This window comes from Trachinotus anak, unplaced genomic scaffold (assembly GCF_046630095.1).
Source record: "Trachinotus anak isolate AG129_WGS33_773 ecotype Australia unplaced genomic scaffold, CSIRO_AGI_Tana_v1 ptg000015l, whole genome shotgun sequence".
NCBI lineage: Eukaryota > Metazoa > Chordata > Actinopteri > Carangiformes > Carangidae > Trachinotus > Trachinotus anak.
Genome location: NW_027273866.1, coordinates 2,298,936 through 2,322,525, shown reverse-complemented (window position 1 = coordinate 2,322,525; position 23,590 = coordinate 2,298,936). Strand labels below are relative to the sequence as shown.

General features: G+C 42.2%; 1 protein-coding gene across 3 annotated transcripts in view; it reads right to left on the bottom strand.

Moving 5' to 3' along the window:
- LOC139632892 (regulator of G-protein signaling 6-like) overlaps window positions 1–23,590 on the bottom strand; it is a 38,567-nt gene that overhangs the window by 12,476 nt on the left and 2,501 nt on the right. For all 3 annotated transcript variants that reach the window (XM_071498161.1, XM_071498162.1, XM_071498163.1), the window contains exons 2-4: window positions 23,008–23,103; window positions 821–920; window positions 3–53 (exon numbers count right to left, since the gene is read on the bottom strand). In XM_071498161.1, the coding sequence (XP_071354262.1) occupies window positions 3–53; window positions 821–920; window positions 23,008–23,091 (235 nt within the window). In that variant the 5' untranslated portion in view covers window positions 23,092–23,103. The remainder of the gene's footprint in view (window positions 1–2; window positions 54–820; window positions 921–23,007; window positions 23,104–23,590) is intronic.

The following is a 23,590-nucleotide window of genomic DNA, read 5'->3' as shown; positions in this document are numbered from 1 at the left end:
ACCTGGATCCTCAATGGTGAGGTTTTTCATCAGCCACTGAACAATGTCAGCCCCTGGTATTCAGAGAAAGACATTGGTTAGAAATGGTGCCACAGTCCCACATCTGCAGTAGATTCAACAAATGCTAAAACCTGCAAACACAACTGAGCCTTGAGGAAGTCTTTGTGATTCGTCTCTGTTCAAAGCTGTGGGTCAGAGCTGTCAAAGCTGAGTAGGTGTCTAAACATAACATAATGTTAACAGGTTTCCACCCCCCCCCCCCCCCCCCCCCCCCTCCCCCCCCCCGCTCCTGGACAGCACAACATCTGGCCCAGCCTTTGAGCTTGGCAGAGGCTGCTGAGAGAGAGCTGCTGAGAGTCAGGCCTGGAGGAGCCATGTGAAGGAGTGACTCAGAAACAGCCTCTGGGAGAGAAGGAGCAACCCCCTCGTCCAACACTGGTGACTCATTTCATATACAAGCACACACATGCAGGAGGAGAAAAGCAGCTTTTCTGCGGTGTGACAAGGGCAACGTCACACCACGGGCAGTTTCCTCAGTGAATGAGGTCTTATCGGCAAAGACATCATCTGCCTCCAACCGTAGTAGCAGCAATTTAAATGAGCCCAAAAGGTCATATTTGCTTTACTGATTCTGACACGTCCAATCTCAGCAAGCCCATTTGCTGGGTTAGACAACAAAGCACACACACACATACACACAATTATCAGCAGATCAGGTAAGCTCTTATTAAGGAAGAAATACACAAGGAGCTGCAGTATGTGTAAAGACATATATGGCGGACACGCATGTACACACGAGTCTATAAACACAAATACTAACCTGATACCACACTGGGGATCTTGGAGAGGAAGCTTTTGACGGTCCGGATGGCTACACCTCCTGCTTTCTCATCTTGTATTCGTGTTACAATGTCTTCGATCTGTGGGGAGGCCAGAGGTTCATATTACATTTTCTACAACAGCCATTAAAAATACATATCACAACTTTTTCTTCAATAAAACAAATTAATGACAGGGATGGGACACACGCACTGTAATTGTCTAATTTTCAGTAATTACAGGAGTAATTAAAAAGTAGCATTATGATTAACTTAAAGCTGCACTGTCTGGCCACTTGGGGGCAGCAGAACAAACTGTAATGACTGACATATTATCACCTTACAAGGTTGTGATGGCAAACATGCCATAACAACTTTATAAATAGCAAAAAGTTTATTAATCCAGCTGACTCAGAGTACATCAGTGTTCAGTTTGAGTCATGGGCTGGGTGATCGTATTGATGTGTTGTTTGGTGGTGATTGGGTTTATCAGATCTTTTTCACTTAAAACAGCTGCTTGTTGTGTCTGTAAACAAGCTGATGAGTGCGGTGAGCTTCAGGCTAACATTGCGCCTTGTAAAACCAAAACACTGAGCTTAAAGACATTAAAATACTCCACAGAGCTGAGGGGAACTACAGAGTCAGATGATGTTACACCTACAAACATAAGCGCCATAAAAACATTGACTGATGCAGCTTCAAATTCAGAATGGGTTTAGTTTAAGTGTTATGTGTTAATTTTTTATGCATGCATTAATGCCTTTTGTTTGTAGAAAAATGAGACAGCTCAATAGAAAATTCAATACATTGCTTTCAGCCTGTTCATTTCATCTGCTTTGCCTTGGATACATCAATAGGGAGCACCAACACCAGACATTTTTAAACTCTACAGATAGCAGCTTTAAGGGTTTGGAAATAAATGTAAGACCCAGAGGACGGCAGATTAGTGATGCTGGAAAGTAACCTTAGGAAAGTGCAATCCACATCTATGCTTGTCAAGTTTGGGGGTGAAGCCAGACAGCTGAATTCATACACATGTGGGTTTGATAGTGATTTAAAGTGACACTATTCGATGTTTCACTCACAAAACAAAATGACCTTGGGTCAAAGGTTTAATAGAATTTAATAGTTTACTGAAACACTGACATGTACAGTATTTTCATGGTGATAGTGCCTCTGTGGGGTTATCGGGTGATTTAGCTGTAACAGGGGCTTCAGTCAGGAGCTTTGGCCAATTGTAAAAGGCTGTCACAGCTATTCCCCAGAGGCAGAGATAAACATCACACTTCGGACGCAGCCAGAGCCCCAAACACATCACACATCAGCCACCTAAAATTAGGCACGGCACAGCTCACCACTCAACCACTACACAGGGGAGAACACAGACGAGAAACAAGTGAACATCCAGTCACTCAAGGACACGGACACATGTGTAAAAACTCACACTAACATACAGAAATCCATATACAGAATATAGACTTGTAAACACTTGAACATAAAAAGGTACTCAGCTCGGCTTAGGTCAAATATTGATGTGAGCAGGCAGTGCTCTGTTGCCTGGTGGAGTCTCACTAGGAATCAATCTACATCAAAAAGATCCTGATTTTGCACACTTAGCTGTATTATCAGCAGCCAACCATATGCAGTACAGTAGCTGCTAAGGTTGTTGCGCTGGCTATTAAATTCTTTATGGCTGCCTAAGCATCTGTCTAGTAAGTGAGCACACTCAGATGCTCGCACACATACACACTCACATGCATATGCACACAAGCACACACCCTTCTACAGTAATGACAAAGCTGATTAGGTGAATTTCGAGGGTTCAACTCATGGGCTTGACACACTCCGAATTTAAAGAAGCCTCTTCTATTTCCTCTCATCCAAAGTATGCTGTAGCATGTTCCCTCCTTATGCCACCACATTTACAGTTGACTTCAAGTCACGATCACAGGCACACAGCATCACGCTGTGCTCCAGTTCGTGCCATTCCAGCATACTTCTTTCCCTCTCCTCTCTTTCCTCCGCTGTTCATTCATCATTTAGCACAGCATATCTGTGAGAGAAGTCCCTCCACTGTGGCAGGAAGACAGACTCTAAAACACTGAATAAATTGTAATGTGTAAGCTTATGGCATTGTAAATATTCAGGAGCTTATGCTTTGTAGCTATGCTTTGGTCTTCATCCATACATGATAAAGCTAATGCTTTTCTTACAGTCAAAAAATCCTATGACAACTTTCTAACTACCACACTACACCACTGTCTGTGGTACTCAACCCAAAGCCCATACAAGTAGAAGATGCTTTAAACACAGATCACAAATATGTATTTTAATTTAAAAAACGGCTCTGATAGTCTTTAGGAAACATTAAATGTATTTGACAGGGACTATTTTCAGCTGGGGATTAATACATACTGGTATTTGTCGCAGCAGGATGGTGTATGTGGGACTGACTTGAAAAATAAACTACAGTACGCACGTTCATGGTAAACGCTCAGTAAAATGGTGTGTTTTTAATAGGTTTTTAGACTCCAGTGGAGCTCTGTGGCACAGAGGACTAAGCTGCACAGGTAACACTTGATAGTAGGATTAATTTATTGGTGGTCTTTTTAATGGGAATTGTTGACAGTAAGAAGATACCAAATATCCCCTGTCATGTCCTTTAACTAGTTACATGCAGCCTTTGTGTATTGTACATTTCTTTTGTTTTAATAAGCCAGCACTGGATTTGACCAACATATTGACAGTCAAATCAGGTTTTAAAGGCCCTTCTGCCTTATGCATTATGCCTCTAAGTGTGTGTGTGTGTGTGTGTGTGTGTGTGTGTGTGTGTGTGTGTGTGTGTGTGTGTTCTTACCGGTTCTCTCAATGCTACAGAGAAAGTAAAATTGCATTTGGCTAACATTATTTCTGCATTATTATTTTTCTTTCAAAATACCCCAGCTGTGGGATCATTAGGCTTCTTTTCATCTTTATGTTAACAGATGTAATATTTGTCCTCAGCTAATTACACCCTTGTTCTTTGATTCTGTACGACTGTGTAGCTTTAAAGTGATATTCCACCAACAGAACTACGGTATCTGTTGGAGAAGGAGGGTAAAGAGAGAACAGCAGGCAGAGAGTGCAGCATGCTACAGCACATTTAATCAGCCACCATTACAATCAAATGTGATAATTCTCCATGGCAAAGCATTAAATGGATGATTTATACAAGCGCCCCATAAATCTACAGCAAAATACCCAGATGTATATGGATTTAATAACACACATAATGCAGAGCAGAGAGGCGAGAGAGAGAGAGCACTGTGTGGCAAGACAATTACCAATTGCTCACCATAAGCTTGAGAGAGTGTCTCGGCATGAATTATTGAACATCCACTATGGAGAATTACTGCCTCAACTCTGTTGATAAATCTCTCACAGGAGGACAGGGGAGAGAGAGAGAGAGAGAGCTGCATCTGCCCTCTGTGTTGTGATCACAGCCTTGGTATTTCAGGCCTGCTTTCGCCTACATGTGAGCATTAACAGTTTTACATGAGCACAATCGGGTGCACAACAGATTAGCACTCAAACATCACAATCTTTCCTTTGAGGACAAACCTTCCACGCAAAAACAACAGGGGAAAAGCTTTGAAAATCAGCTGTGTTCGATCCAACTCTGAAGGACTCCTCAAATCCCCTGGGACACAACAACATGGGGAGGATTAAGTCCTTTTGTTCTCATGTAATAATGGATCTTGGACTATAGCGGCATAGAAAGGAGAACTCATTATCTCCCTATAGGATGACAGGAAACAAGAAGTGCTTGGAACAGCTACAGAAAGTGCATGTCGTATCTCCTGGATGTACAAGCTAATGGTGTTTGCAGCTTGGTCTGAAGGGTTTTTGAGAGCTGAACATTGCTGCTAGTCTGTGATAACAGCACTTTGCCCCAAGCCACCAAGCTCTATAAATGATTATCAGGAGAACACTTGCGTATCTTGCCACCGTATGTTTGCATTTGCAGCACACGTGTGTTCAAATTTGTGCCAATGCTTGTCTGTGTATTTGTCTGTGTGTGGTGTGTCCATCTTATCTTTTATAGCTCTGAGGGCAGCACTAGCACTCTGTATGGCACATGTAGGAGGGGAATGGTTTAGGGAAAATGTGAGGCAGCAGCTACAGGTGATGTAGATGTACAGCAACACACTAAGGCCACCACTAAGCATTTCGTCCTGTGTGCTCTAATGTCTAAAAAAAGGTGTCACTACTTCCTGTAACATGGTTTGTAACTGGGACTTAATGAAGAGAAATAAAACCATGTAAATGGGAGCATCAGGGACAAAAATAACCATAAAATAAATGCGATCCAGTGCTGTAAGTATGGAAACATTCACTTCTCCTACTAATTGAAATCCTGCGCCCCCCCCCCCCTTTTTTTTTTCTTCCAAAAATGGCCACAGATGAAGCTATTAAAAACTGGCCCAGTCCTCAGAAATGAGACTGCTGCTGCTAAAAGATGGATCAGGCAGTAACAGCGCCATTAATGATTCAGCAGTCATCAGAAGCCTCAGTCTCACTTGTCATTGTTGAAAGACATTTGGGTCTGTGAGGACAACGACAAATGTCCAGGTGACGGGTGAGAAGATAAATTTCTGGCCTGGAAATAATTATGACGGGTTGATGGGAGGTGAAGATGAAATAGTGATGAGGCTTTGAAAAGTTTTCAGATTTGCTAAGTCATTCTCAAACATTTTAAGAAGCCCTTATGCATCTCTACGATGTAAATATTTGACTGGTTTGGCATTACAAATGAAAATAATGATAGTAGTGAGTATTAAGATATAACCCTAAACAAGTATCATGTACAACAGTGATATTTATATTTATTTTCAATTATTAAAATAATCAATACCTTACTCTACTGCTACAAGCCTCGGTGGAATGCAAAAATATGAATAAATCTTTACTTAGTGACCTTCAATAATAAAAGAAAAACTATAGTAAATGGTTATGTATACGACTGTAACAGAAAAAATATATGCTACATATATTCAATTGAATGATAAAAAGCCATTTTAGTCCCACTTCAGAGGTTTGCAGCTCTGCCACTGCATCATCTAAAGTCACGGCCACAACTGGCTCCACACTGACCGAGGATGAGTCCTCTGAATTTAAACAATTTTAAGCTTGCAAAACTTTTTTTGTAACATTTTGCCTTCAATTTAAAACAATATCCATGTAGTGGCAAAATGTGGAAACAACTTAACCCAGCTCTTCATTCAGAGGCCTATAGAGAAGCTTCCATTTCTTCGAGCAGCAGCTCTGAGGTGTTGAGCAGATGGTGAGTACGACTGGACTCAGCTCTCTCCAAATCCCGAACTCGATGTGTTTGCATTAATATATTTTGGGCTCAGGGTATTAACAGAATAGTTGTTTTGCCATCGCCTTACAGTATCCCACTTGTTTTGCTTTGCCGTCTAATTGGCTGTAAGTCAGTTGCTGTGTCAATTAACTTAGGCCTGGATGAAGTGTTTTGCATTGCCTCGCTCTTACAAACTGCTTTACACACTTTAAATTAATTCATCGCCTCAAAGCGCTACTAAATTGCACATTCTCTCTTTTTGCATGTTGTTTGAATTGCTGACTGCTGCAGGGTGTTGAAGCAGTGTCTGGCCTTAAATTTTGACTCTGTGTTTGTGGCTGCCGCTGCACTGACCCTCCACTAGCTCACATAACAGCAGCCTTCCCGATGCATTCATAAGTGTGTTGTCACAAGTGCTATCTTTTGCTGTACTTATGCTTCCTGACACTTGTGGGCCAGTAAGACACCACCAGCATAGTAGCCCAGCCTGTAGCCTTCCTTTTGATGTCATTTACACTCCTTGTGAACCCTATTTTTTTAATATTCTGAAACTATTGTAGATATCCATTTTTGTAGATATTTTACAGACTGAAAATATTTCATATTTAGTAACATTTCAGTTCTTTTGAAAGAAGTGACCCAAATTCCTGTTTCCTGAATTAGTTGTGGTTTGTCCTCTTTTACATCCATTTTATCCCTCACCGCTTTATAAGTTGTTCATTAACTAATGTGTATGATAAAATGTTCAGTTGGTTTCATATGAATGGAGCGAGTGAAACTGTGCTCTTCAACAGAAAACTAAAAATTAGTTGGTTAGTTATCTACTTTCTTCTCATTGCAAATGAGTAAACTTCTAAAGGACACGTGCTACATTTTTCTCAGTAATTGTGTTCATGCTTTGTTTTGGTCAACAAGCCACTTCATGTTGTAAATAACACTGCAAAATGTGAAATAATTGTACATACTGTGTGCATCCAGTACATGGAGTCTGTCCTGGCTGCTGACGCATTGTGAAGTAACTTTTCCAAAGTACACAACCTGTCACACAAGACTTTTTTTTGAGTGCCATTCTGACCTCTGTGCCATACTGGGTGCATAATTAAGTGAGTTCCAGCTGGTGTGTGGTGCCCTGGGGGCCGAGGTGAGAATAAAGCCTGCTGGAGAGAAGACCAACACCCCCCTGTCTCAACTCTTTTAGCATGCCAAGTCATGACGAGGGAGCTATGAGAGCTTCTCTGCTGGGTCTGACACATGGGCAAGAGAGAGAGAAAGAGAGAGAGAGAGAGAGAGAGAGATTCTGACAGCCACACAAGGAGCAACACAGCAGACTGGAAAAGCCCTGTAAAACCAAGAGCGACAGTTGGAAACTTATACCACCTTGGAGACGTGTGAACGAATCACATTTGCACATCACACACTGACGTATGCCCGTGTACAGTCGTGTGCTTATGAACACATGCACAAAAACATAAACACGTATCATGTCTAATATTGCATTTCAGTGAGGCATCATCTAAGTCCTAACGGTTCTGAAAGAGACATATTCAGTGATCCATCTCTTCTCCAAATTGCCATCTCCACAGGAATGCCCTGCAGGGGAAGCCTTTTCTTTTGTGCAGTAAACAACTGTTTTCCCATCAGGCCCTGCAGCCTTTTACACTCCAGCTAAGGCATTTTGCCCTCCGCCAATACCTTTCATAATCTGTTTCCCTGTGATCATTAGTGGAAAGTGGATTTTGAATGCAATGAAGTTAATTGTTTGAATGTGAAGAAAAGGAGTCCTTTTCGCTCATCATTTCATAAAAATCCTGCTGAAGGTTAAATGCTAGAGCACATCTTTGTATCGTCGTTCTGCCTAATGGCCTCTTCAGGCTTTCTCAAGGATGAGGAAACACATTGAGAGTGTTTGGATCCATCTTGGTTTTCTTTCAGTAAACATGTAAATAGACCATTGTAGACTTTGACCATATTCAATTCTGCCAACCAGCTCCTGAAATTAAGTCCAACTGTTCAACGACATTCTTTCCTCAAGTCAGGTGTTACCCTGTGGATTCTTGTGTAATTTAAGCACATACCAGGCATTAGCAGCCTCTTTAGCTTAAGTGGTCAGAACACAATAGAGACCCTGCGCTAACAAAGAGGCCCAGAGGTACACGACTGTATGAAGAGTCCAATTAGCCACAGCTTGATTGCCCACCCAGCTGGATACTCCTCAGGGGGAACAAGCTGAGATCCAGAAGCGTCCGACTGTGATGCTGCTCGTCACTTTGAACCAATCAGAGCCATATGTTGGGACGGAGAGTGTTGATGAGGATGTTTGCATTTTGTTTGAGCCAGTTGAGGATCCCTCATGCTAACTGAGATGTGGATGTGTTCTGGAGATTTCAGCAATGGGATGGGGTCTGTACATGTGTGTGTGTCAGCTTAGATTCTCCATCTCCATGGCAACACAGTGGCAAGAGGAGCTAAGCAATTAAAAGTTTGTCAAGTTCAGCTCTGGCACGGGCAGCATGCCAGCTTGACTAAATTACAATTACAGATCAAGCTCTTTGGAAGGCAGGGATAATCTTGTTGTCAGTGCTTTCTGACTCTTTTTTTTTTCTTTAAAAGAGGAATTAACAAGCTTCCTTTATGTTCCTCAATATCAAAAGGAGATGGTTAAAAATCAAAAGACTCTTGTGAGCAGAATGCAAATGGAAACACTACTTGGCAAAGACATGCTGCACTCAGGAGAGTATAAACCTACCCACAAACCACAGTGACTCATCAGGTCACCTTTCTGTTGATGAGACTCAAGGAGGACAGAAAAAGATCTCCTCTCTTGTAAATGTCTGTTGTTAGATACTCCATGGGTTGCTAAGGGCTTGAGTGCAGGGAAAACAGGAGTCTGTTGCTCCTCTGAATAGATAGTCCACTCTAAAACAAAGTGCCCAGTGCAGATACAGGGGCTACTTTTAAAAGAGACACTGTCTGAAATGAAGGGCATCAGCAGCCACACGTTCGACTGGCTGCTGTTATAGGCTGTTTTTACACCGCTGTGTGTGAGTCTATAACTGTGCCGGTGTTATTTCATGTCAGAAACGAACCAAAGCTGCAGCAACAAGCCGCAGAGGGTCATTTTGGTTCGGGAAAATCGCATCACTTGCAGTTCACTCCTCTGCAAGATTTACCTTAAACTGCTTTCTCCAACGGCAATTTATATGCAGGGAGGCTACTTTCACTGCAAACACCTCTCACAGCACTTGCATGTTGAGTGCCTGTGGGACTCTGTAAAGGTTCAGATTCTAATAAGGTTCGGTATCCTTACATCCACCAGTTTGTAATTAGGGAAGGAAAGCAAAGGAAAGGTATTCACACGTGGAGTATCAACAAAACAACAGAGGGAATGGTGGGATGCAACAGACTGCACCAGACAGAAAGCATCTGCTGCTGTCCGCCTGAATGTCAGTTTCGAAGTTCTTTCCAGAGAGAGGTTTTTATCATTTATCAGCTTTTTGTTTCTTCGTGTGGCCGCTGCTGTCCTTTAGTTGCTCAGTAATGACAGAAGTCTACATCTCGCCTCTAAGTCACAACGTGTTCACTGTTATATAAGACCTAGGTAAGCTGCTAAACTGTGAAAATGAAAATCAACAATGGTGTGACAGTGTCAGGTGAGAGGCAGTGGATAACACTGTCTATTTTGAGGATGTTCACATTTTAAAGCCCCTCTGGGAGCCTCAGACTGGGCACAATTCTCCCCGCTGCTGCCAATTTAGGAGCTCAGTGGCTCGTGGAAGCTACTCTTACTCACTATCGCTGTCTGCTGTCTGTGTGTGAGAGGTGACACCGAATTCATGTTCAGTTTTAATCTTTTCTCCTTTCATGATCAATATATCTTCATCTTGGCCTCCTATATCTGGGGCTCAGCATCAGTAATAATATCTACAGGAGATTGGTTAGAGGTGGTAAAACCTCAGGACCATCTGTCTATCTTTGATGTTGGCATCGTCCCCTGACACGCCACTCCTGCCCATCCTATTCCTTGAGGCCTGGTGGTAATTGGGTTACAGAGAGAGAGAGAGGAGAGAGGAGGCATCATCAAGCCCAGGTTTGCCTGGGCCCTCTCTGGGCCCACAAGCCTGTTCTTGATGTCTGAGACACAGGAGACAAACTCTCTCATCACAGAGTTTACTCTGAGAGGAGAGAAGAGGAGAGGAGAGGGTGCAACGATGAAGGATTTGGCCTTCAGATGTCAACAACGTAACTCCTTCCTTTCAATATTTACACCAGTCAAAGCTAGTCATTTCCTCTTGCTGTCTAATCAATGTCCTCTTCTACTGAGGCTTTGATGCGTGATATTTGATAGGCATGATGCAACCACAAAAGACATGGAGCCAGCATCTGAGGCAGTTATTTGAGATGACAAGATGTGTTCTCTAGTAACAATGAAATGTAAGTGGTGGGCAGATCCGGCCTCTCCCATCTGTGCTCAGCTCCGTCCATTACAACACACACAGATGGTTCTTTAGCCTGTCATTAGTAAACTGTTGAATGGGTAATGCGTGTACGTGTGTGCGCGCGTGCATGTGTGTGTGTGGCATATATAGCCAAATGATGCATCACATCTTAATCATCTTAGCCATCTTTTAATTTAAAGGAATATTTTTTTTTCTCTCCACTTTATGTCATGATTCCATAACACCATCTGCTCCTAATCCCTTCTCTCTCCTGGGACATGTTATGTTTCAATCCACTGCACATTTCATACCTCAGCTCAAAATGATACTGGTTTTCAGCTCTGTTCCTCCTGTGCTCCCGTGCTCATATGCAATCAGTGAGTAAGAGAGGCCCTTGACCTTTTGAGGTGCATGGATTTCCTGTCTTGCCTACTGGTATAAGAGAAGATTTTTTATAGCTCCACTGTGTATCATTAAGCCCCCCCCCCCTCCCCCTTTTCCACCAACGTGGTACGACTGTCACCCACACACTGCTGTTACCGCAGACCTGACATCCTTATTACCTGCGAGTGTGAGAATGCTGACAGGCTTTTAGGGGCAAGGGGTGTTACTGTGACAACAGAGGGACTAAGTGAAAAGGCCTGTTATGAAAGAGAGGGGAGGCGTAGAGGAGTACCGGGGTGGGGGTGTGCCTCTGGACCCTCTCAGCGTAACTCACACAAGCCGAACGTGCTGTCAAAGAGCAAGCAGCACATTCGCGGACAGTTCTGTGTGTGATGCCGAGCAGCATTAGGATATTTTTCTTAGAGCATCATTTCAAGTCTGGCGAGGTGCAATGAAAACAACTCTGTTCTCGCTGGGTGACAGATTTCCAATACTGGCAATAAAGTCTTGTTACTTCCAACTCGCAGGTACAGGTTAATGAAATTCGGGCAGCTGGGCTGACATGTGGAGGGAAAATCTCATCTTGCAGTGCCACAGGGCAGCAGGCAGCGTCACACACCTGTAATGTGCTTTGCTGCCCCTCAGTCCCCAGAGGGACGACTCCTCTGCCTGATAGAGACCTGCAGAGGAGATGCCACACTGTCATCCTCTCCCTCATACACCACTCGTCCTATTATCATCCTCTAATCGTCTTTTAATGAAACTGAATGAGGCCTGAAGAGGTCGGGGGAAGCTCCTACAATTGCATCACAGGTTAAAAAAAAATTTGTTTAATAACAGGATATGTGTCAGGGGTGTGTTACCTGAAAGGCTGATTGACTGACTGAATGATAGGATCAATAGATAGTAAAGTGAATGCTACAGTAGGGCTGTTTTATGACATCACATCCTTACTCACTGCTGATTGATTATCTATAATGTCAACAGACCACCTTCAGTGCGAGCTAATGCATTCCTAGGCGGCGACCAAATTTACTCATAAATCTTTTATTCTTTCACCTCAGGGGAGCCAAAAAATAAACCATCCATTATGTCTGCAAAGCTAGAATTTGCAACCTAACCATCACACCCCCTTGAATTATTGAATAGGCTTCCTAGAAAGGGACTGGCCATGCTTTGTGATCTAATATCCTCTCAACATATTTCAAAATGAAGTGGAGTGTCCTTTTCTGTTTTCATCCCTGGCTGTATGCTATATGTGCGTGACAGCTGGCTGTAATTTAGCAAGGGTTTGTGAAGGCGATTTGCTCTGCCACACCTGCTTTAAGACTCTGCACATCAGAATTGTCTAGTTATTTCCCCTACAACAGCAACTGTTGAAAGCACTTCTCTGAACAGGGATTAGGATATTCCTATCACAACCTATGAATAAAATATTACACAGAAAGAATATCTAAAGGAATAACTCCACAAGAGAGACAGAAGGGGGGAATATACTGGCTTCTGAAAACCCAAATATTAATCTCTCACCACAGCAGGGCAAATTTCGCAAATTGTCATCTTCTCCTCTTTTGCAGGGCAGAACACTGATGACCTTGTATTATTGAGATAAAACTTTGCAAAGCCTTAAACATTAATTGCAAAAAAAAAAAAAAAAAAAACATGGCCTTTTTTATACAAAAATTTAACATCTGCTAATGCACCTTCTTCCCGATTCAAGTGCATTTATAATTAATGGATCCTGATGTGGGTAAAGTTCAAGATAAGAATTAAAACCTTCCTTTAAACAGCTTTAGCTTTGTTGACAAGTGTCTTTCATCAACATTACTATTTTTCACTGAGGCTAAATGTCATACTTTTTAGCTCAAGAAGATCATGGTTTCACAACAGCATTATTTGGAAAGTAGAGAAGGATTAAGCTTATGACCCCAAAACTGATGCTGGTGCTTTTCTATAGAATGGACACAATCACATGTGAACGTCAATGTGATGTGAGCACATATCATATCTTCTTAGTTGGCCAACCAGCCACTAAAGCCACTCTGAGTGGCCACACTTGTTTACCACTGTCTCGTTTTTGACATAATAAACTGTACAAATGCCACCTTTTGGACAGACAGTCAGTGAAATAGTTGACTGAGGTTGAAAAAAGAGAGCTTGAGAGCTCAGTTTAAATCTGGCCTTAAGCCAAATATATAGTTCCTGCATTCGACTGCCCTCATGGGTCAGCATGATTTTGTCATCATTCGTTTATGCTTTCAAGGGTCTTCCAGACCATCCAACCACTTGCAGCGAGCTGCTAAGGTTCAGTAAATACCTCCAACACTGTAGCCTGGCTTGTTTTGTGAGTGTTTTGGCTCTGGAGTTCATAGAGAGCACCTTTGACTGAACTAGGCTGAGTAACAGAGAGTGATATTACAAGTTCCTTCCTTTTGATTGAGGAGTTATTAATAAATGAATGTAATTACTTTTTTGATGAGTGATGCGTCAAACCATAGGCTTCTTTGACAGTCATTCTTACATCATTGTCCAAGTGGAAACTGATTATGAGTTAGCCATGTAGCCTGTGGAGTTGGACTGAGGTTGACAATGAGAGCCCAAACCAACAGTGAATGACCATCATTTCATTCATTAACTTTACATGGAATATTCACACCTACAGCCCTTAATGTGGAAAAAGAAATCACACACTTATGAATCTGCATGCACACCTTGCTGACAGCTGCACCATATAAAGGAATAGGGAATAAGCACGTGAGCTTCTTCTCGTGTTACCACCCTTTTGCAGCATCGTCACTGCCTCTCTCCCTCTCTGGCCTTAGCCCAGTCGATTCTGATTATTATTGCAAGCTTAAAAGCTTTGCCACTCCCTTCCTACTTTCTTTTTCGTTGATGAAGACCAATTTCCATCTAAAGCAAATGCAGTGGTGTCAAATTCAATACTGGATGTATTGGAGTGTCTAAATGAGTTAAGCTCATGTTGCCTCAAATGTGTAAGTAGCTGAAAAGGAAGGTGGGATTAATTAAGGTTCTTGCTCTGGTAGAAGATAAAGGATTCTTGGTTTAGAGGATTCTCTCATTTACTGTATGTACGCCTGAAATCTGAACATAAAGAAGTGCAAAAGCAAATGCAACCTTCATCAAGCCAAACTGAAAGACCAGAGTCCAGGTTCTTCATTTTCTGTTGCTTAGGTTTTTCACTCACTCAGTCTAATGAAAGTAATCGCAGCTTTGTTATGGATTTGGCCTCTAAGGTATGAGTTATTGACTGAACAATTGGAGTGGAAATGGGAGTCTGCACAAAGCAAGGTCTCCCACAAGGACATTTCTATTATTTTCAAGCTGAAGTGGAAGAAGGAGGAAAATCAGCAGCAGATTATCTAGCTTACTCACATAATGTCAAATAGCACAGGCTCCCTAACATAACAAATTCAGTCTGAAATCTCCCTGCATGCCAGAGGATAGAGCTGTCATTTTTGACAAATGAGTTGTTTAGACCTTTATGACTCTGGCTGTGACTGAACCGGACAAACACACAAGGACAGTTCAGTCATTTGTCCAATTAATTTCTAAATGTTGGGTTGAGTTGTAGTGACAGTTTGCAGCTTAACTAAGAAATCCCAGGGGGCAAAGTTACAGAGTCAGGGTGGGCTGCAGTGAACCAAGGTTGGGGATGTGGTTTTGGGGTGCAGGTCCATGTTCTGGATTGAAGCCACACGGCCTGATCTCTCCTCCAAGGACTGTATAGTCAGACTATCTGGCCAGGGTGATTAACATTTGGGGCCTGGGTGACTCATCCCTGCCTCAGCGTCAACTGAAAGACAATTACACAGAGTCACACCACTCCAGCAACAGACACTCCATCATTACCTGCGGTTCAACAGTGCACAGATGACACGCTCTGTCTGTCTCCCGCTCATCTGAGTCAGACCTTCTATTTTAAGGGGAACTCATTTCTATCTATCAACCTATCAGATGTGTCTGTAAACAATACAAATGGGAGAGTTGGCAGATGGTGCTGCAATTACAGTACATTAGTAAGGTTTCGCAAAGTGCTGTTGATCAGCATATTTCATTGACAGTCTTCACGGTGTGACAAGCTGTACTTTACTGTATTATGCTCTTTGTCTTTGTCAGAAGTAATTACCATCCATTTGAATACTGCATGAGAGTCAGACCAGATTCTTCTGTTATTTTTCATTCTTTGAGAGCTACTTTCAATTTCTCAGCAGAGAAAGGGCCAGCTAATGAAGCATTCAAAGATTAAAACATGAAATATCTTGTAATCGGACAAAGTGCAGCTTTTTTTTTTTTTTATGAGCAAACCATACTTTATCAACTCTGTTCAGGATAGTGAGAAAGTCTGCAAATACAGGGACAAAATGTACCACCAACAAAAAGACTGTCAGCAGTGACAAAAAACTCCTTTTCTTTGATTAGCATTGTAGTCAGAGTGAAAATAGGACAGGGGGAGGTGAAGAGCATTTCTAGACAAGATCCCCCGAGGTTTGAACAAGTTGGAGTTAAAGTTGCAGCTGAAATTGAATCTTGAAGAAGATAAAGTTGTAAAAAGCAGAAGAGCGGAGCAGCAGTGAGATACCAGTGGCAGGGTCAGATATTGAAGATTATATAGCACTGCTGTCAAATGCACACAAGCATCTCCGAATTTATTGTAATTCTTAACATTAAAAGAGAAAAATTTGTGCCGTGTTTACATATTCTGCTGAATTTATCCATCATGTGTTACTCTATAAATGTGGAAACTCTGCACTAAGGATCTTTGTCTCTGATCATAAGGGTATTGGTTTTTAATGTTCCTTTAAAGTTGTTATTGTACAGGACTAATAAACCCTCTGTTCCTTCACCCTTAATGTTCAATCACCTATTAAATTTTCATCAGCTGAATTGAGTAAAAGCAGACTTACAGTTTATTCTGCACAGACACTGCATGCACAAATGATTTGGTTAGCCACTTTAATGACCTATGCTCATCAGCGTTTGGATGCTGCTGCACCCTTGAAAACCAGATCAGTTCACAAAGTTAATCCATCTCTACGGCTTAATGATGCAACACTGGTTGTAAAAAGAGAGGACAGAGAAGCTTAACACAACTAGAAACTTAACCTCCTGTAAATATTTTTTGATATCATGAAAGATAAGAGAGTGGTTGAGTGTACGCTAAAGGCATCTGTAATCTACAATCATATCATTATTGGTATTAGTTTTCTTTTCTAGAAATTTAAGAAATATAACAACTCTTTCCTGGCCGGTATTTATTCAACATATTGATAAGTCTCTGAAGTCTAACTTATTGTACTTCTTAGTTTATCCTTTAGAAATGACTTTTTAGCTGTTTGCTATGTTGGCATCTAAATTTGAGAATTATAAGAGTTATAAGAACTGATTTATATACAAAGACTGTGGTTATAAGGGACTATAATCAATATTTTCATAATAATATTGGATCACATGATTTATTGTATGTGAAAGGGGTTATTTGTAGTGACAAGCCCATTGAGAAAGCACTAAATACCCACTGCACGCTACTTTCCAGGCACCAAATGATGAACAGAGTTAGCATTGCTTAGCATTTGCAGTTAAAAAGTGAATATTTTGGTGGTGGTGGTGGTGGTTACTGGAGACCAGAGCTAAAAGGAGAATGAAAATTGGATGACTTAAAATGCTGATGTTGGTCTGTATCTTCTGGATGTAAAATTAAGCACATCAACTTTATAAGGTGACAATATGTCAATGTTATGTTCAAAGTTTTTCTCTGCTCCCAAGTAGCCAAAAAAAAAAAAAAAAAAATCAGTTAAAGATATGAGACAGTTGCTTCCTTTTAACAGTAGATTTAACAGTCCTGTTCATTTCAAGCTATACCTCAGCTGCAGCACAGCTGATGATGGAATTTTAATTGACAATCTCGTGCATTTTTGGGTTTAATCCTACTTTTTAAATAGAATCCACTCAGCAGATGTCACCTCATGACCAAGCATGGCTCAGTCTGGCCAAATACAACGCTGACTATTCATTTCTATACTCCAGCCTGAGATCTTCAGGCGAGACTCGTGACTCATTTTTTTATCAACAGTCTTAAAATGACTTTTACCATTACTTAAATACTTTAGATTTTACTACTACTACTACTACTACTACTACCACTTAAATGGTTTTATTTGAATTGATATTTAATGTTTGGATCCAGGTGTTTTGTATACTTAATGTGTATGATTTAATGAGGTAATTATTATCACTGTTGCTGTGAATGCCTGTTTTAAAAAAAGTGACAAAGCCATGTGGGAGTGTTATAGCTTGTTCTCTTTTTACATCCCATTTTTTGCTAATTCAGTGTGTCAGCACAACTGCAGGGCTACAGTTTGCCCAGTGAGTCACTGCTGTCAAACATGTCAGAGTGTCACCCGAAGGCACCGAGCACCAGCAGCTTTTAATATACTAATGTCAGAGCCAGTTCCAGTAAAACCATTAGTATTTACCCTACATGTTGCCACAAGAGTTTATTCTTTATCAGCACCATCAACAACACTTTAACTGGGCAACAGTTTATTCACTGATCCTATTAACCCAAAGACAGTTAATGAGATTTGTATCCTCTTCAAGTCAATTGCTGTAATTCTAAACATATTTCCAGTATTTCCATATCATCCGCTTTGTAGGAGGGCAGGCTCAGTGTCCCGCAGAGATGCTGAGGTTATTCAGAGTACAGTAGGAGGTATTTAAGGCATACTCCATCTCTAGTGCAATTCCAAGCAATCTTTTCAGGCTGCGATAAGTGGGAGGCTCAGGAGGCTTTGGAGGATATTTAGAAGCAGGACACACTGGTGCCAACCGAGCCACCCCCCAACACACACACAAACACACACACACACACACACACACACACATCACCCTATACATACATAGTCCCAATAAGGCGCACAAAGACACTGGCTGCATTATTAAATGTGCTCCTTTAAGAGCATATTGTCAGCACTTGTGCAAACAGAGAGGGAGACCAGGAGCGGCACTGGCACAGGAAGGACTTTCCTCACTGGAGAAAAGCCTTTTATTTCAGTCACAGCCATTCTCTGTGGATGAGGTGAATAATCCTGTCAACACAGTGCACAGGCTGCCAAAACACTGTGAATTATTATCCAATTATGATTTATGTTTCACTGAACTTCCAGGATTTTCATGTATTGGTCCTTCAGCTTTACTGGAAAGAAGAGACAGGCCAACACATTAAACAGACAGGAGTTGGTTATATAAGACATAAAGCTTTGCACTGTTACTGTTGTTTTATCTTATTGACCCAACTAGGAAAGCAACCCACACTGGCACTTAGCATACAGGCACACAGGCTTCAGCGTGACCCTGATAGTTCAGCCCATACCAGCGCCTCAGATAAAGGCTCCCATGGTGCAAGTGGGGATGGTGTTAAAATGGTCATACATGATAAAGCACTGGGAGAACTCATCCCTACAGCTGCAGAGGTGATATCCAGAGCATTCGGCTGGACCGTGCTATCTTAAGTGCACAGAGGAACAGCAAATCGTGGCCCATAGACACCTCAGATGGAGGTTAGTCGTAAAAGAGGAGAGATATACCCTCCATGGGCCCCAGGGGCACTTGAGAGAGAGAAGAGAGTGTGACTCATGGATGGCAGCAAGAAGACAGGCAGGCGAGCTTCCTTCTGACCGGCACAACTGCAGCGCCTCCATCCTCTTCAAACTCCGCCAGCTGTCAGTCCCTCCTGTGGTAGGCGAATGGACGATGTGGGAGTTTGCCATTTGCAGTAATTTCATCTTCTCTTGTCACTCAAGGGAGAGTCAGCGTCTAACCGGTAGTGTGATTGCTGTAATTTTATACATATTTCCACCATTTCCATATCATCCGCTCTAGGAGTGCAGTGAATATCCCCCTGTGTCCTGTCTCTGAAATCATCCTAGACTAGCTGACAGCCACTTATGAGGATACTGTGGGAGGTTAAGGTTGGCACTGACAGTAATTTCTTCTTCTACTGCCACTCAGGGTATGTTAGATTCAACATCTATCCAGTCTGCAGGAGTGACACGGGTGTGAGAACTTGTGTTAGTCACCCCCTAGCTCCTGCTACAGGCGCAAACCACCGCTATCATGTATCACAGAACTGTAATGTGTGTAATGGTGCAAATGCAAATTCAAAGATCTGTCCAACTGGCAGAGTGGAAGTATTATGTTTTATTAAGGCGTTAAACCATCTTTTCTTTGCATCCTTTGTTCTTTTCCCCTCTGGTCCTCCCCTCTATACATTTATAAGCACATACATGGATAAAAATACCAAATGATGATGAAAAATGTGCTGGATATGAATAAATGAATGGGGGGATATGATGTCCCAGAGGACCAGATATTTTTCCGAAGATGGAATGCTTGAAATGAGCTTCAATTATTAATCAGCAAGAAGCAGAAGAAAGGCTGAAAAAAGGAATAAATGGGGGAGAAAAAGGAGAGGGGGAAAGGTAAAAAAAAAAAACAGCATTGATAACAACAAGGCACGGTTGAAAGAAATACACTACAATCGGTGGGCAAGAAGAAAAAAAATCCATCCAAGATTCAATGAAAAAATAATACACATGACATAGAGACAGACTAACATATCCAGCAGGCACAGCTGTTTTATTTTTCTCTAAAACATGCCGAAACTGGAGGCACGGCAACAGAACATCGCGTATGTCAACCCAAAGGGAAAACATCACCTCAAATGTGAAGAAAAAGGACGTCAGTACAAAGTTTTGAGGCAATACATCCAACAGTAGTTGAAATATTTCACGCTGTTAGCATTTTGCGTACTGATTTACGGTACAGATGGAGCTTTTTGGAGCACCGCATGTTTGCATCCATTTGGAGACAATCTTGGTGCTACAAAATAACAGCTGCAAAATAACAGCTGCAATTGTCAACCAATCTACTCTCTGCTAGTAGAGTGTTAAAGCTTACACACACCCAAAGGCCACTGGCACCAAGCAGTGCTTTTGTGCTTTTGAGCATCCTGGCACAACTACGGTAATATTTACCCACTAATGGCTCCTAAAACCCATCTAGATGAAAGTTGTGTGTGACCACACATGACACACATTCTATGGCTATAATACCGGCCTTCAGATATAGTTGACTGCCAAGAATTATCCAATCAAACATTTAATGGTCTAAATAAAAGGATGATGGGGATGCAGCACAAATCCTTAACTCTCCCTTAGTAGTAGGACAGGAATGCTGGACAGAACTGTGTGTTTGTCAGCCAGCCATCACAGCTCGGATAAGTCTTGGCCCCCAAGTCACAAAGGAGGAAAAAGGGGAAGACACACACACGCACTCAGGGATGAGAGATGTTAGCTATTAATAGTTTGTGAGCTTTACCTGATCAGAGCAGTAAAGTGGCCTCTCTCTGCCGCTTAATTGCATTTCCCTGCACAGTGGTGCTTAATGGTTTGAGTTTCTTTTGTGTGTCTCTTGCTGGCACTCCGATGCATCTGCATCCATATTCTGTCTGCTTCACATGCCAAACATAGCAAGGCAAAACACAACTGTAAAACAGGTAAGGTGCATTCAATTCATCAGGGAGCGAGTGTATGGATGAGTTCCTGTGTGTGTGTGTGTGTGTATTTAGAGTATGTGTGCAACCCACTTGTGTATTTTCTCTACAAGTTCTTGAGGCAATAAGACGTCCTGCAGTTACTGGATTGTTTTGCTTGACTTCCTCTTTTCGTGGGAGGAGAGAGACGGATAGTACTGCAGCACCTACAATGCATCGGACAGAGACAGCCTCCTCCTGTCCGCAGCACTCAGCCTCTCTAATGGCTAAATACATCACATTCACCTTTGTCTAACTGCCTACACAGTTAACTTAATAGTTTTGAAACAGATATGGCAATATAGGTAAAGGCATTTTAACCCTAACCTTTGACACATTTCAAAAAGATGCTGCCCACACTTTTAAATATTTTTATCTTTGGACCAGGGCACTTGTAAGATGCTGATGTCTTCCAGCTGACAGGGGCTCAGGCCTTTGGGATGGAGCTGCCAGTGTTTTCCCAGGCGGCTGAGCATATTGGTGGCCATCTGCCTCTCTGCAAGCAGCGCCTTCACAGTGCGCCAAGCTGCCCACCCACTGAGTCCAGAGGCCATGGGCACTAAGCCCCCAAAGACCCAGCACCTCTCTATCATTTGGCCTCTCTGACATCTCTAGGTAGTGACTGACAACAACATGAAACGCAAGAAAATACAACGTCAATTAAATTAAAGGTCAGGTACTAATGACAAATATTGCAGCTCAAATTATTATTCCTGTGTGAAAAATACGTCTTCTTATCTAGCTGGGTTGAATCCTCAGCTGCCTTCCTCAAAAGCTTCAAATCAAAAATCACATTTTCAAAGCAGGAAGGGCAGAAATGTCCTGTCACTCTCAGAATCATCTGTCTGTTGTCACTGCATATGACTAAAACATGAAATGATGAATATTCCCTCAGGCAGCATCCTGACAAGGAAAAACTAGCCACTTAAATGTATTGCCTCCAGGCATGTGTAGTGTTACATAATGAAGCTACGCTGTGAAATCCACGAAGATACCCAGCATTACATGCAACTACAGTAAGTTCTCTCTGCAGCGTGACAGCGTCTTAGAATACATGAGGGTTACTGACAATACTGCACTGCGATAATTAATACATTACCGCGCAGAATAGGCACAAAAAAACAGACCCAGATACATTATACAAATATTTTGACAGCCATGTGACACTTGTTTTGAGATCCAGGCTTCAAGAAGAGAAGCCATTTGTCTCAAGATAGTCATAGTTCTTATCTGATTATTGATTACCATTCCTGGATTCCTGGCAGAGACTTTAAGAGACTGGAATTGCCCACTGCCACCCTAACAAGTTGAGTATTTACCGTAGACAAGTGAATTGTTGCTGGCAATGCATTTCAACCTCTCTTTGTGCTGCCAACTGCCGACGTGTGACACTCAGTTCATAGTGCACAATCCCAGTAGCATAATTGTCAGAGGTGGCATCAGAGATTTATCGAGATTCTGAGTACAAAGGAGGTCCTGACAGTTCTTCCGGGTGAGCTGCAGACTCGAGGTGTTTATTACACAGATGGAGGTTTACGAGAAATCCGTCAGTATGTCACCAAGCACAGTGGCACATAGTTAACAACACGCCTAAAAAGGACATTTTACCAACTGACTGTCAGCAATTATTTTGCATCCTGTCTTGCCCATTTCCTCCCTAATCTGTTTACCTAGCTATATGAACAGACAATCATTAGGAGCAGGATGAAACAACAGATTTGGGAGAGTGGGACGGGATCTGTCAACCACAGCCTGCTTATAGCTCATTTTCTACCATAATCAAGACAGCAGGCCGGGCGGCAGCAGTGGATCCCGTGGTATAAGTCTGATCAAAAGAAGCTTTTCCTTTTTTTTTTTTTTTTTGGGTCTTTTGAGTGGGCTGTCACAGTGCTGGCAGAGAAATAACAAGCTATTCGTCAGTTGAGGAGTAATAACCACCCCCTCATTGGCTGCTCCCAATCCTAGCCCTGGAGAATCAACCACTTCCTCCGAGCCCAACATCCACGTAATTAGCCACCGATACTGCTCACCCTCTCCAATCAAATAGCAGCTATTGAAAGTGAGGCACCATGGGGACAAGGTAATTACCCTTGACACTGAAAGGACCTCTCACTGCCCAAACCCTCACTGATGGGATTGAGGGCTTATTAAAACACTGGAGGGATGAAGTTTGACAGACTAGTGATGGGTACAGTGGTAGGAAGAGGGTCCTGAAGGCAGAGAAAGAGCATGCTTCAGGATGGTTGAAAGAGAGGCTTACTGACACCTAATTTTGACGGCGAAACCATGTGTGTGGTAGATACACAGTGATACAGACCAGCTTGCTGTCAGGAGCCTGTCTATGGGTCATTGCTCCTCAGCAAATGTTTCTCCCATCACATAGCTCAGATACAGTAGCACACACATCAGTCTTGCCTTTCTGTAGACAATCATATTGGGGGAGTCCTCTTCGGGATCATTGGTGCTGGCGCCTCCCTGGTCTCTGGACCCCTCCGCCATTTTCACTCAGTCCTGCCAAAGAAACAGACGCACCACATGAACACAGCACCCAACGTCCACTGGGCAGAGGAAGAACACAAAATGACAATTTGATAAACATCAGTCAGCATCATCTATTTCCCCTTCGAGCCAAAATTCCTCCAGCCTTTATCGTCATGACATTCAGCTGCCAAAAATGTATGCTTCTGTCTGGGAATGGAGGCGTCTGTCACAGTAGGGACAGATAAGAGAAGCCAGGTCGGCTGATGTAAGATGAATATTAACTAAGCCACAAAGTCAAATCACGAATATGCAGTACTGCAGTGATTCTCAACCAGTACTCGTGCCTCATGGGGCAATTCTGCAGTTTCCACGGCCCACATGGTGGATTGTGGAGTCACTCAATGTGAAAAAATGGTTTGAATAATTCGCTAAAATTGAAAGATAACTTTTTAAATATATAGATAAAAACTTGTTCATAGTTGAAATAGCTAAATGTCATTGTCAGTGGTTGAAATAG